The sequence below is a fragment of the Equus asinus genome, chromosome 1 (genome assembly GCF_041296235.1).
Source record: "Equus asinus isolate D_3611 breed Donkey chromosome 1, EquAss-T2T_v2, whole genome shotgun sequence".
Classification (NCBI taxonomy): Eukaryota; Metazoa; Chordata; class Mammalia; order Perissodactyla; family Equidae; genus Equus; species Equus asinus.
In genome coordinates this window covers 114910653-114926509 of record NC_091790.1, presented here as the reverse complement: position 1 = coordinate 114926509, position 15857 = coordinate 114910653, and the positions used below count along the sequence as shown (strand labels likewise).

Sequence of the window (15857 nt, the reverse complement as noted above, 5' to 3'; positions counted from 1 at the left end):
ACATACACATTTCAACCAGGATTTTTTCAGAAAGAGACTGAACCTGAAGGAATTAGATCCAGCATAAAAGGAGTTTCTTAGAAGGGTACTGAAATGAACAAAGGAAATTTTAGAAACCAGAACAGCTTTAGGAACCTTAGAAATGGCAACTGGGACTATGATTGGTTCACTTTGGGTCACTTTGCCAGTGACGGGGGACTAGGAGTGGTCGGGCCTGAACCCATGGCCAGGGGGGTGAGAACTGTGATTGACAGCTCTACTGGAACTACAGTTCCCAAAGGGCAGACTGAAGAACAGATGCCAGCTGAATCTAAAAAAGCTACCACAAACAAAAGTGCTAATGAATAAAAATAATGACCTTAGCAGACACGAATGAACACGCACCATGTTCCGAGCACTGTTTTAAGTATGTCTCGGGTGGTATGTGGTATAAGGTTTGGAGGAAAACCCAGCCTATGCACAAAGCACTATTAGGACGTAGTGGGGGAGAGGAGCGGGGACGTAGTGAAGTGGCTCAGATGATGAGGAGCACGGATGGGAGGCTGTCAGATTTGACTTGATTGACATGTCAGAGCCAGTGCAGGTCAACGCACAGAAGACGACACAGCCACAGTTCTGTGTTAGGATAACTTGGGTTAGAGAAGGGACACATGGGAGGTGGGGAATTTAATTGATAAGCCATCTCAAGTGGAAGGTAAGCAAAGATCTGAATTCAGTAGGTGGTAGTGGGGATGGAAAGAAAGAATAAACAAAAAACCATGTGAGGCGTTGGAAAAGTAGAATAGTGTCAAATGGTGGCTCATTAGAGATGGAGATGAGGGCTAAGAAGTTCTCCACTGAGAATGAAATGAATGCTGGTACTGGGTAGCTACCATGGCAAACAAAGTCGGGGGCGAGACCCGATTTAAAGAGAGAATGAGGATGAACAGGATTTTGGTCCTACTGAGTGGAGGCAGGCAATAAATTCTCAGAAGGGGATGTCCACCAGGCAATTCCAACTGTGTGCCATGTCTCATGAGAAAACGTGGAGCAGGAAAAACTAGCTTCTCGAGTAGACGAAATTGCAAAAAGAGAGGAGAGATAAAGAAGAAATGCACATCCTATAGAATGACACTTAAATCCTAACGCAAAACGTGTTCAGCCAACAGGTTTGTAAAATTTTAAAAATTTAAATTTATTAGGATTTATTAGTAACACAATTACACAGAATAAAGTTCAGGAATCATCCATGATGGTCACCAATATGTACGTCTTTGTGGCTTTTTAAACTGTATTTCTCATGATTCAAATTTATTCCCAGTATAGTTGAATTTCATACATGACTTCACAATATGGATATTACAGGTCTTCCATCGGTAAAATTAATGAAAACATGTCTTTCATGAAAGGCACATAAAGAATCTAAACTAACACACTGAAGGAATTTTGATAACTTTGAATTTCTTTACATTACAAAGAAGAAAAACAAGCCCCTCAAATGAAACAAAGATAGACGTAGCTTGTGGTTACCCACAGACACGCACACGCACGCTCACACTTCAACAAATATACTTCAGAATGACAGCACAGGACGAAACTCAGAAACGACGTGCCCCCGAAGTTTACTCAAAGACTTTGTCAAGATGCGTAAAACAAACAGAAGTAAGGTGGGGAATGCTGTTCATTTTGCTGAGACGAGGTCACAGGACACACAGTGAATAATCGAAAGAAAATGACTGCCCAAGTTCACGATCCAGCCCAGATGTGACCCTCATTTCAGTGCGCATACAATCACTGGCTGTATTAAATCCTGTTACTCACTTTCTAAGGGCAATTGCACGTGTCACTCTCAGAAATAATAGCGCAATTTAAAAAGAAAGAATATAAATTCAAGCAGGTGGAGGAAATTTGATCTAAGGGAAAAAAGTAATTTTAATAAAGGGTGATAAGTAAATTTGAAACTAGTTACATAGATGAATTTAAAACTCGTATCACATCAGAAGCTGACTAGATTCAGAGATCTTTCCTGTTATTTTCCAAACTCGGAGCTACTGTGTGTGCTCCGTGTGTACGGGGATTTCCCAAAGGAAATACACAAACGGATGTCTCAACATTCACTATGCTGACATGTTTTACCCACAAGAATGCTCGCAAATCCACGTAAACTTAAATTATAAATAAAAACGTAGTTATTCAAAGTGTATAAAAATTAATCTGGCATCACCTTGACGGCAACGCATGAATACCATCCAAATATTAAAATTCAAAGTGAAAACAAAACCAACTGAATAAAAATTAAGTGTCTATCATAGGTCTAAGATAGTGTATCCTCAAAAATCTAAAATTTTAGCTCTTCAAACCAAAATCTAACATAGAATCAGATCAGCATGCACTATTAAAAAAAAATCAAAATGCATATAATGTTTAAATAACTGATCCAAAGGCAAGTATATTCATCCGCTTTAAGAACATTTCAATAAAACACATTAAATTTAAAGAACAAATCATGTTATTAAAATAGACTGTGCCGTGTTTGTACAAATAACATTTTTATGATTACAAGTGTACAGAGAACCAAGATAAGGGCCGCCCCTTCTCCTAATGTTAATCACTGTACTTAAGAATTTACAGGACACGAACACAAATAAAGCTGGTAAAACTGGCAAACACAGTAAGAGCCTGTCATTCAGGGCGAAGTACTCAGTGTTTCCGCTATTTCCAACGCCATCATGCTACAATCATAGGCTGCCGCTCTGAAAACCTAGAAGGAACGCAGGCAACTAAAGCTGTAGACACACGCGTGCATATTTACACGGACGCAGAAATGGGGAGGACACCGCAGCCCAGCTCTGACGGGCCTCAGCGCACACCGAGGGACCACCTTCCACACTTAGGAAAGGTCCTTCTGTGACCTTCAGTTAACAAACAAACCAGAAGAGCTCTGGTCAGGCCCTAGACGTGTTTGCCATACTTTACATCCTGTGTGGCTGCGAGACTAGAGAGGTTCAACGTACGCGTTTGGTTTCAAAATGCATTTACCCACGAGCTGCAAAACTCAGAAGAGACCACAATCCTTCAGGTTATTTTTTATGATGACATCCGTTACGGCGTCGAAAACGAACTGCACGTTCTTCGTGTCGGTGGCACACGTGAAGTGGGTGTATATCTCCTTCGTGTCCTTTCTCTTATTGAGCTCTTCAAACTGACACTGGATGTATGCGGCTGCCTCTTCATACGTGTTCGAGCCTGAGATGGGAAAAGGAAAGAAACACAGGGTGAAAAGCTGCAACGAGCACAAAGCTGTGCAAAACGGGCCTTGAAATACAGTTCCATTCGTATAAAATATGTGGACTCCGTAATTGTATTTCCCCTTCGAGAATGAGAGAAATTACTTCCCCTAAATGAAATATACCCATGTTAATTACCTTTTGATGACTGTTAAGTTACTCTTAAAAAAAAAACCCAAACCCAAATCATGGTATTCCATGTTCCCCATGATCTTTGTTCCTGCCTCCATTCCAAATGCCAGATCCCCCTTTTTCCTACATCCCAGCACGAACCACTCAGCCCCTCATGGTGGCACGCTGTTTCAGCTCTCGTCTAGGGGCTGATCAAGAAATGCCGAGTGAAGGCCGATGGGTATTTCTCACTTCCTCTCGTATGTACACGTTAATTCGCCTTTCTCACTCATTTTTCTCTATTCAAAAGTCGTACAAGGGTCTACACGTGGCTTATGGCCATGAAGTTATAAAATGAGGGACACGCCCCTGCTCTCAAGCGACTACTAGACTTCTGAGCACAAACAGTCTGGAACTTGTCTGGCAGTATCTAAAAATCACCACGCCTACTCTGCTGACTGGCTGTTCAGGTTCCAGGTGTGCCCTTGACAGACCACACACAGGCACCTCTCGGAGACAGCGCGGGCTCAGTTCCAGACCACTGCAGTAAAGCGAACATCGCGATACAGCGGGTCACGGGAATTTTCTGGTTTCCCAGTGCACATAAAAGTTATGTTTACACTTTGTGGTCTATTAACTGTGCAATAGCACTGTGTCTAAAAAAAACAATGTACACACTTTAATTAAAAAATACTTTATTGGTACAAAACGCTAACCATCATCTCAGCCTTCAGCGGGTCATCTTTTTGCTGGTGGGGGGGGCGTCTCGTAAAAAATGCAACATCTGCAAAGCACAACTAAGTGCAATAAAACGAGGTGGGCCCGTACATATGTTCACCAGAAGACATTCAAAGACAGCTAATAGCGAACGAACTTCTACTTTAGGAAACAACCCAGAAGGTCATTAAGTGTAGACTGGCTAATGAATTCTGGCACGTTCATACAATGAGCTGCCACAGAGTAACGAGAAACGAGAACGAAGGTTCTGCTGCTACACACACCAGCATGGATGGGTTTCCTACATATACTGTCCAACACAAAAGGCCAGACACAGTGTATACTACATGACTGATGTTTAGAAAGCAATCAAAATTAGTCAATGAGGACAAAAGTCGTAATAATGGTTACTCTTTGTGTGTGTGTGTGTAGGGAGGTGATGAGTTAAGACTGGGAGCGGCATGTTGGGCCTTCTGGGGACCTGGAAACACTTGATGTCTTGACCTGAGTGGGGGATGTATCAGTATGTTCACTTCTTAAAATTTAATGAGCTTCACATTTGTGCTGTATGTACATATTTTATATATGTATATATATAATACTTCAATAAAATGTTCATTTGAAAGAATGTTCAATCTCGCTTTGCAGTAGTAACACAGAATTACGTGCCTGGCTTTCAAGGTCCCCTGTTGCCCAGCCTGCTCGCTAAGGCCCGTCTGTGATCCTCTATTCCACATCTGAGGCTGGCTCCGTGTCAGGGGACCCGATGTACAAGCTGCCACCTGTCACTGGAGTGCTTCCCCCCGCTGCACTCACCAGCTGTTTCCATGTCTTGGCCACCGTGAAAAATGCTGCAATGATCATGGGACGTACATATATTTTCAAGTTAGCGTTTTTGTTTTCCTCAGATAAATACTCATAAGTGGAATTGCTGGATCACATGGCAGTTCTATTTTTAATTTTTTGAGGAGACTCCACACTTTTCTCACATAGTGGCTGCACCAATTTACATTCCCGCCAACAGAGCACAAGGGTTCCCCTTTCTCCACATCCTTGCCAACACTCGTTATTTCTTGTCTTTTAGACAATAGTCATTATATCAGGTGTGAGGTGATAGCTCATTGTGGTTTTGATTTGCATTTCCCTGATGTTTAGTGATGTTGAGCATCTTTTCATGTGCCTGTAGGTCACCTGCTTGTCTTCTTTGGAAAAATGTCTATTCAGATCCTCTGCCCATTTTTATTGGACTGTGTGGACTTTGCTAGAGTTGTGTGAGTTCTTTATGTATTTTAGATATTAACCCCCATCAGATATATGGTTTTCAAATATTTTCTCCCATTCCATAGGTTGCCTTTTCCCTTTGTTGATGGTTTCCTTTGCTGTGCAGATTGTAATTTTATATAGTCCCACTTGTTTATTTCTGCTCGTTGCCTTTGCTTTTAAGATGTCAAATCCAAAGAATCATCACCAAGACTGACGTCAAGAAGCTTACCAGTTGTGTTTTCTTATAGGAGTTTTACACTTTTAGGTCTTACATTCAAGTCTTTAATCCATTTTGAGTTGATTTTTGTGTATGGTCTAAGATAGTGTTCCACTTTCCCAGCATTTATTGAAGAGACTGTCCTTTCCCCATCGTATATTCTTGGCTCCTTTGCCATAAACTGAACATATAGGTGTGGGTTTATATCTGGGTTCTCGATTCTGTTCCATTGATCTCTGTCTCTGTTTCTGTGCCAGTACCATGCTGTTTTGGTTACTACAACTTTGTAGTATAGTTTGAAATCAGGAAGTGTGATGCCTCCAGCTTTTTTCTTCTTTCTCAACATTACTTTGGCTGTTTGGGATGTATCTGTGGTTCCCTACAAATTTGATTGTTTGTTCTATTTCTGTGAAAAATGCTATTGAAATTTTGATAGGGATTGAATTGAATCTGTAGACTGCTTTGGGTAGTGTGGACATTTTGACAATATTAATTCTGCTAATCCATGAGCACAGAATATCTTCCATTGATTTGTGTCATCTTCAGTTTCTTTCGTCAGTATCTTACAGTTTTCAGTGTACAGGTCTTTCACCTCCTTGTAAAATTTGTTCTAGATATTTTGGGGTTTTTTTTGATGCAATTGTAAATGGGATGATTTTCTTACTTTCTCCCTCCGACAGTTTATTATTCATGTATCGAAATGCACAGATTTTTGAATATTGGTTTTGTATATCCTGCAACTTTACTGAATTTGTCAGTTAAATGGCGTTTTAGTGGAGTCTTTAGAGTTTTCTACATATTAAATGTCATCCACAAATAGTGACAGTTTGACTTCTTCCTTCCTATTTAGATGCTTTCTATTTCCTTTTCTTGCCTAAGTGCTCTGGCTAGGACTTCCAACACTGTGTGGAATAAAAGTGGTGAGAGTGGGACTCTAGTGTCGTCCACGGTCTTAGAGGAAAAGCTTTCGGCTTTTCACCGTTGAGTATGATGTTAGCTGTGGGCGTGTCATTTATGGCCTTTATTCTGTCGAGGTACATTCCCTCTACACCCTTTTTGTTGAGTCTTTATCATAAACGGATGTTGAATTTTGTCAAAAGCTTTCTCTGCATCTACTGAGGTGATCGTGTGATTTTTATTCTTCATTTTGTTGATGTGTTCTATCATGTTGACTGATTTGTGGAGGTTGAACCATCCTTGCAGCCCTGGAATAAATCCCACTTGATCATGGTGTACGATCCTTTTATTGTGTTGTTGAATTCTGTTTGCTAGTATTTTGTTGAGGATTTTTGCATTTATGTTCATCAGAGATACTGGCTGTAATTTTCTTGTGATGTACTCATCTGGTTTTGGTATCAGGGTAATGCTGGTCTTGTAAAATGAGTTTGGAAGCATTCCCCCCTCTTCTGTTTTTTGGAAGAATTTGAGAAGGACTGGTGTTAATTCTTCGGTAAATGTTTGCTAGAATTCACCAGTGAAGCCATCTGGTCTGGGGCCTTTGTCTGTTGAAAGGTTTTTGATTACCAATTCAACCTCCTTCCTAGTAACTTATCTGTTCAGATTTTCTATTTCTTCATGATTCTTGGTAGGTTGTATGTTTCTATGAATTTTTCCATTGTTGTAGGTTGTCAAAATAAGTTTACATTTTAACTCTTAACTTTTACAAAACAAATTTTAATTTATTTTATTAAAGTATAATAAGGCTCTTTCTCTGAAATTCTAAAGCAATAAACAGTGTCTTGTTGGCTCACAGAAGCTTTTTCAACCTCTAAATTAAAACCATGTTTTGGGAAAACAGCTTGCACTGAGTGCACAGCTCATTACTGAATATATTCTGGGCAGCTGGTTAGATTACTGACTCCCAAGAGCTACAAGACACATGAATGAACTATTGAGCGCCTTCCTCAATATGATTCTAAGTCTTAGGAACGGCAAAGAATGGGGAGGAGGAATTTGACAGGTATTTTCTAGTATTTTCTAATGTGACAGGACAGTCCTGAATAAAGGTAAGTACAGATGATAACCTGGTTCAAGAACGGAGAATTGGGAGGCTGGTGATATAATTCAAGGGAGATGCAGGAAATGGGAGAAAGAAAATGACATGAGTTCAGGCTGAGTTTCAGGTGCTAAAAAGCATGCACATGTCCATCAAGCAGCTGGAAATGCAGGCCTGGGCCTTAGAGAGAAACCAGAGTCGACAGCAGACTTGACCATGGTGAGAACAAATATGACTATGAAGGGATGAAGCACTAAAAATCACAGGACGGAGATGGAATGCAGTGCAACACCAGCATACAGATAAAAAGAGGAGAAGACGTGAGCAGACAGGGGTAGAGATGAGCCAAGTGAGGGGTCCACACACCGTGGGGATCTTCCACAGAGGCAAGGGCCACAGGGATTAACAGCTAAGGTTGCAGCAAGAGGTAACAGAATCAAGACTTGGGATGTGGGGTGAAGACAGTAAATCCCAATCTAACACTGGGAACGTGAAAGAACAATGTGACACTCTCTCGGTTCAACGATTCTAAGATCGGAGATGCTCATTAACTCAAGGAAAATTCTTGAACACACTGTCTACCCGGCAAAGAAAAAGCAAACGACTCTATTCTTGGCTGCTCTGAAATCCCCATAGGTGTGTGATCTTTATGGGCTCGTTTGGGTCGTCTGGTAATATTAGCACAAAATGGCTACTTCATAGAAACTGACAAAAATGAACCGAAAGACAGACGAAAGTAAGAGCAAAACTGAGCCATGTTGACTGTGGGTAACTTCAATCCTGTAATTAGAATTATAAATGACTTTATTCCTAATAAGCACTAAAAGTGTTTCCGAATAAGGTGACTTAAGGATGTGATGACTTTCAAAAAGAAAACAGAAATTTTAAAATAAGCAACCATGTGGAATGATTTGGAATTGAGTGTAACTTTGCCGTCCACAGAAGGGCTGAGATCACACACAGTGGGGCTGCACTCAAGGACCCTCCCTCGGCTCCAATGAGAACACAACTACACATGGTCTGGCTGTGAAGGGTGTGGGTGCAGGAGCGCCACAGACTGGGGTCTGGACCCTGTCATCTCAAGAAGCCCCAGCGCTCTCCCCTGTAGAGTGGGAACAGGAGAACTGACATTAGAGGGCTGTTGTAACACCGCCTGTGAACAGCAGTAAACGCTCATCGCACAACCTAACACAAGACGGACTGAAATACTGTGCATAATGAAACAAATTCTTGAGACTTTTATTTTTTGGTGAGGAAGACTGGCCCTGAGTTAACATCTGTTGCCCATCTTCCTTTTTTTTGGTTTGAGGAAGATTGTCCCTGAGCCATTATCTGTGCCAATCTTCCTTTATTTTATATGTGAGACGCCACCACAGTATGGCTTGATGAGCGGTGCTAGGTCTGAGCCCAGGATCTGATTTTACAGATGGGGTAGAGACCCCAGTAAATTAACTGCCTTGTTCAAGATCAAAGAGCTAACTGAGGAAAAGCCAGCACTGGACCTCAGGTCCCCTTTTCCCACCATGGACCATGTTCCAAGGGAGGAAAATTAAAGCAGTCTCATAACCACAATTCAGATTTCTCGGGAAACCTTGCGTGACTCCCCCTGAGGAGTCAGTCAGCTGACTCCTGGATTCCCTCTTCTTCTCTCCCCCTCGTGATTACTGTCGTGTTCCTTCTACCAGCATGTTGGCTGCTGTTTTTATGTGTTTGTTGACGAGTCCGTGAGTCTCTGAGATGAGACAGTGAGCAAGGACGTGTCCCATTTGCTGCGCATCACAGGATACCTGACACAGATCCATAAACCAGATGGACGAACCAATGTCTCAGATTTAGGAAGACGTGGAGTCATCACAGAAAATTACCCAACATCTTTTCCATAAAATGAATGCGTTACTTTCACTAATCTCATCCACACCTCAAGGAACGGAGTTGATAAACAACTTGTCTTCAAGGTGCAATTTACTAAACTAAGAGATTCCATGGGCACCTGAAACCCTGCCTGAGGGGAACTTTCACTTAGAAATATTGTCCACAGAACGTAAAATACCTGCATATTCCGGATAGCATATGGTGAGGGCACTCTTCTTGATTTTCTCCTCAAAGAGATCCTTCTTGTTTAGAAAAAGGATAATAGATGTGTCTGTAAACCATTTGTTGTTACATATGCTGTCGAACAACTTCATGCTTTCGTGCATCCGATTCTGTAACGGAGAAGAATACAACCAGTCTGTCATCACGGCAAGGATTTTGAGAAATACTGCTTATAAAATAGACCACATGCTATAATAAAATAGAGCTTAGTCAGCTGAGGAACAGGGCACCAACCACAAAAACACATTTCCGCCATTTAAGAACAAACAGCCTCTGATTTTAGGCGAGGGGAGCATCTACCTGACTCTTCATTCATCGCGCCCGGCACGTGACAAGAGCTCTCACTGTCACAGTCAATCGAAGTTTCCATTAAGGGATAAGCAGAGGGTTTAAAGATTAATAAATTAAACGGAACAAGCTGAACACAATTAGCCCAACACCCTGAATACAATGGTGTATCAGGAAGGAAACTGAGGTCCCTCTTTCCTGCCCTCTAGGATCTGTGGTTCCCACAAGGGCACCTATACGTCTTCTCGTGAAGACAGAAGACAAGGACACAGGCTTGGGGGACAGTGCCTCCTGCCCAACGGCTGCACACACCTGATTTCAGAAGTGTTAACACGGACATTTCTCTTTTTTCCCCCAGTTTGTACTAAAGTTGATTCAAAATGATTGAGTTTTAAATTTCTATTTAAAAATATTGCCTCCAGATTAAGGGTACATTGAGACACACGTGAAAATCACGTGGCAACAGCAAAGTATAACTCGGGTCAAAGATGACTGAGTGATCTGAGCAGTAGTAACAAGTCAAGAACAACGAGCATTGGGGTATCGTGGAAATAAGTTTATCTCCGCTCAGTATGTAGAGACCAGATGCAGGAAACGCTGAGTTAGGCATGTACGGTTGAGGCAAGATTAAGTCTCAGCCTTTTCCTTTTCCTCTGTGCTCCTTGATCTACTTCCCTCTTAGTATCCAGACAGAGAAATGAGAGAAATGAGCCTGAACTTTGAAATGCTTCAGACATTAGCGAGAATTTCTCAAGAAGTTTTCCAAGAAGCATTTTTCTCGGAAAAATTCTCGTCAGCATCTCCGGCTCTTCCTATCCCATGCCCAATCTTGAAAAGCGGGTCTACGTGCCATCTCTTCGTCTTCAGCCAGAACCAGGTCGTAGTCGCTCAGCGCCACACAGAAGATGATGGCGGTCACGCCTTCGAAGCAGTGGATCCATTTCTTCCGCTCGGACCTCTGTCCTCCCACATCAAACATTCTGTAAGAGGAAAACTAATGAGTTTAGCGTCAAATGAAATGTTCAGAAGCTCCGAGGCATTCTATAACATCAACAGAAAAGCTCCAAACTGCAGGCGGAAGGTGGGATGGGAACAAAGGAGAAAAGGACTCTATGGGAAGAAAATTTTGATGGAGAGGAGGGGGTACCTCAAAACAAAACAAGAAAACCCCAAAATACCCTCAAAGAAAACAAGACATTCATTGACAGATGAGAACACTTAGAGCAGAACATTAAACCCTGAGAGTCCCATGAAGCAATTAGGGAAGGCAGAGAAAACGGGGGAAATTCGAGTTGCAGAAGTCACGGCAAAGAGAGGGGCCCCGCCCACTACAAAAAGTCCTTTTCTCTCAGAGGAAACAAGCAAGACTTTCACGTAAACCAGGAAAGAAAAAGCTGAGCAAGCAGTCGACTCAGACGGGGCAAAGAGGCTGCTAATGAAAAGTTAAAACTATGGTGTACAAGAAAAATGGGATGAAATAGGAGATGAATGAGTGGCCCTATCGAATAGTTTTTAAGTTAAGACTGAAAAACTCAATTTTTACACAATATATAATAGTACACCATGAAACAATATAAAGGCGACAATCTTTTTTTCCTCTCTTTCTGATAAGAGTTTAAGTTAAGCAAAGGTTGCAACTCACATAGATTATGTTATGCAACCTAGAAATAACCACTTACATAATGGAAACACTATGCAAACTGGTACATTTTTAAAGGTTCCATTTATCGAGATGATGCACTAATTAAAACAGTCCTGATTTAATTGTCAGCAAAGGAATTTTCCCTGCGGAGTCGCACTGGCCTATAAACCAAATCTGAGTCCACCAGCTAGTCCTGCTACTTCTGTCATCATTTCAGCGGCCTTCCTGCTATTGGTTTGGCTGGTAAATCATTCGTTAAGTTGAAATATGCTCCGTAACAAAATGATTCGACCACACCATAAAACGGGTAAGATCCAAAAAGGACGGCTGGTGATAAAGATCGGACACAAACAACATGAAAGAAAATAAAATCATGGCCCGTTTGTTAACCTGCCAAGGAACACAATTTGAAAATAACTTGACCAAAAAGGTAACATACTTTTAGAGAAGTCCTCTGATCAGAGGTCACGATTCCCCACCACTCGATATAAACAACAAGGAAACCCACCCAGCGCGCGCGTCCCTCTGCGACGGCTCGTTTTGTCATGGACTTTTGGCTAGGCCATCACACGGCGATTTAACCAAACACGAATCCAGGCACAGCCGGGACAGTATTTCAGAGTCGCGGTTAACATCCATAATCAGCTGACTCCATAGAGGAGATTATCTGAGATCACGTGGGCAGACTCGCCGAATCAACTGACCAGCCTGACGGGCAAAAACCGAGCTTTCTCAGGGGAAAAAGAGATTCGGCCGCAGGCCTGCGAACGCCAGGTTCTGTGGGCGCCTGCCATCCCGCTGGCCCTATGGATTTCACACTCGCCAGCCCCACAGGCATGGAAGCCAATTCCTGGAAACAGACAGAGCCCGCTGGTCTGCTTCTCTGCAGAACCCCGATGGATACAGATCTTAGTTCCCAGAGCCGGGTGATGCTCTCACGTTCCTAAACACGTGAAAGTGGCTTTGGAATTGGGGAACAGGCAGAGGCTGGAAGAATCTCAAGTTACCGGACAGGAAAAGCCCAGATTTCCTGGAAAAGATGGTCGGTTAGGAGCATGGACCTTCGAGGTGATTTTGGTGAGACTTTGATGGAAGTGAAGAGGACGGTGGAAAAGCTCGCCCCTTAGAGAATACATATCACCATGAACACGACGTCAGGGGGGGATGCGAATGTTAAATGTCTCCGATGAGGTCTCAGAAGGAAGGAGAAACACGTTCCTGGACACTGAGGAAAGGCCACCCTCGTTGTAAGGCGGCAGAAACCTTGCTTAACCGCGTTCTAGAGCCGGGTGTAAGGTCGGACTTGAAGGAGGGGAACCTGGATCTTCAGCTGAGGATGCGACCCAGCCAAGTGGGGAAAGAGAGAAACCGAGGAATGAACTATCAGGCAAAAGGGAAGCAGACACACACGGGAAAGGCGGCCCCGTGACGAGGGCCCAGGGCTGCAGGGATGTGGCCACAGACCAAGGAGCACCAACGGCCGCCAGCCACCACTACAGGCAGGAAGAGGCGGGGAGGCCCCACGGCTAGAGCCTGAAGACGCTCAGTCCTGCCGACACACGATCTCAATCTTCCGCCCCCAGAACCACGAGGGAATCAATCGGCTCCCGTTGTTTTATGACACCTAGTTTCCTCGACTTTGTCAGAGCAGCCCTGCTGGCTTTGTTCTTCACTATAGGAATTACCACCCCCAGCCTGTTAAATATTTAACCTCCCACCCCCACCCCCAGCAATATGAAGGCAAAGACTTGTCTGTCTGGTGCGTTCTATATGCCCCACACTGGACACACACAAGGGCACTTCCTAACGTTTGTTGAATGACTGAGTGAACTGTGCCTACAGAATATTTTCAAACACCTTCGAGCAACAATAGACTTTGCTCCATGACGTTAAAAATCTAGATCTTCCAGGTACGCGGTGGGAAGGTTAAACATAAAAGAGCTTTTACTTGATCACAAAGTAACGTGACCACGGACGACATCTCTTCAATCTACTTAATTTAGAAATGAACGAGAGCCATTCACATACTGGTCACAAACCAAGGACCTTCAATCTAAGCCTGCGTTTCTTAAAGTTCAGTGTGCACCAGATGCCAGGCGGATGAAGCTGGGGCTGCTGATCCAGGGACTATGTCTGGAGAATCACTGGTCTAACTCATAAACCAAGGAGCAAGAACGACTAAGAACAGGGGCCGGCCCGGTAGCATAGTGGTTAAGCTCATGCACTCCACTTAGCGGCCCGTGGGTGTTCACCGGTTCAGATCCCGGGTGCAGACCTACAGCCCACTTGACAAGCCATGCTGTGGCAGGCATCCCACATAGAAAGCAGAGGAAGACGGGCACAGATGTTAGCTCAGGGCCAGCCTTCCTCAGCAAAAAGAGGAGGACTGGCAAAAGATGTTAGCTCAGGGCTAATCTTCCTCAAAAAAAAAAGAGAAAAGAAAAGAAAAGATAGGACTTTAGCATCAAATAGGGAGTGAATTTGAGTTTTCTTAGGTTTCTTTCTTTAGGGAGAGGGGAAAGGTGGAAGGGGATGTTGGAGATCCTGCAATGTGTGGACTTGTCCTCAGACTCAGCTAACACCTACATGACCACGACTGACTGATGCAAAGCTAGCTGACCACACACAGACATCAACCCCACAAACACAACACTGCGCTCCAAAACCCACTACACGTTTATATTACTAGAGAAACTTGTCTTATATTACGATGGCAATTTTATAATAGATGAGGTACTTTGCTTCTATATCAGCAAACACATAATAGCAAAATAAAACTGTTTCTTTTTTTTTTTTTTGTGGTGAGGAAGATTGGCCCTGAGTTAACATCTGTGCCCATCTTCCTCTATTTTATGTGGGACACCTGCCACAGCATGGGTGATGAGCCGTGCCAGGTCCACGCCCGGGATCGGAACCTGCAAACCCTGGGCCATCAAAGCAGAGCACGTGAACTTAATCCCTACACCCATGGGCTGGCCCCAAGCATTGATTCTTCAGAGCAAAATAATCCACAGAGACACCTTCCACAAATGCTTGGTCATGGAGGTGATAATATATATTCTTAAAGTATAACACCTTATCACCTCATTCTGAATTTGTTAATTCCAACCATACAACAAAATAAGTGCAACTGAAATTTTACATCGGCAGTTAAAATCAGACAATGAATTACAGCACAAAACACACAAAATGATAAGCACGCTGATGACCTCCCAGTGGAATCATCCTAAGTACGTTTCTGCCCTCGTTCTCCTGAGGCTCATTGAGCACACACATCAAAGTTGAAACCATATGTGAGCAATGACAGTAATTTAAGAGAATTCAGATCCAAAATAAGACAAAGTCTGTCTGCAGTTCCTGACAGACCTGTGTTTATCTTCAAGGCGGCAGGTGGAAACAGTGACTAAATGCATCCTGAGAAATTCTACCTCACCAGGGACACCGGACAGGGCAGGAGAAACGGACGCACGGCGAGGACCACACGAGGGACGACCTCACTGAATCAGGGCGCCTGCGAGATGCTGCAGTGACAACTCTGAGAAACCTCGGCTGGAGGTGAAAAGTGTGGTCTGGAAGCGAACGTTTAAGGGGGATCTCAGCAAGCCTGGAGCCGGACTTTACAGTTAGACTGTTTTAAGTACCAGAGGACGGACTGAGCCATCTACCACTGCATTTCCACCGTCCGCAGGCTCTCCCTCCACAGACAATAACTCATTTGATGTCTGAACCTCTGACAACACGCAAGGTTGCAACACCCTCGGGAAGAATCTTAACCCAGTTTGCCCTCATACCCAGCAGGGGCCTGGGTCTAGGACCCTGACGTGCTCATCCCGACCCCATGCATTTTCTCCCCGCACTGAATGGTTAGAATAAAGCCATTATCCAAACATAGCAATGTAAATTTGCTATAAAATAGGGTCTTTAAAGCAAGGTAAATAAAAAGCAAAAAGTCAGAATCTAAGCTGCACTTGGTTTAAAAACAAGAACATCCTTAGAGCCTCATTCTAACAGTGGGCTTCCTTATAATCAAAATCACTTCTTAATTTTAAGATAAATATGAAAATAGGGCTCAGATAAGACATACCAGATTATTTGAAATCCCAGTATTTGAATATTCCCGAGTTGGTCACTTAACATCCTAGGAGTCGTGAGCAGACTAAAAGGAGGTGAATGATTTCAGTCAGAGAGAATGCCAGCAGCGAAAAAACACCCACTGACAGCTTAAAAAAAATAGTGGAAACAGAAAAAAATAAAAAGCAGATG

The 15857-nt window shown here is 43.1% G+C and overlaps 1 protein-coding gene across 1 annotated transcript in view; it reads right to left on the bottom strand.

Annotated features, from left to right (window-relative positions):
• Positions 1-1149: 1149 nt before the first annotated feature.
• The window catches only part of GNAI1 (G protein subunit alpha i1), a 78187-nt gene continuing 63479 nt past the window's right edge, over positions 1150-15857 (bottom strand). Inside the window, exons 6-8 of the mRNA XM_044769309.2 lie at positions 10803-10932; positions 9621-9774; positions 1150-3225 (exon numbers count right to left, since the gene is read on the bottom strand). Of these exons, the coding sequence (XP_044625244.1) occupies positions 3035-3225; positions 9621-9774; positions 10803-10932 (475 nt within the window). The 3' untranslated portion in view covers positions 1150-3034. The remainder of the gene's footprint in view (positions 3226-9620; positions 9775-10802; positions 10933-15857) is intronic.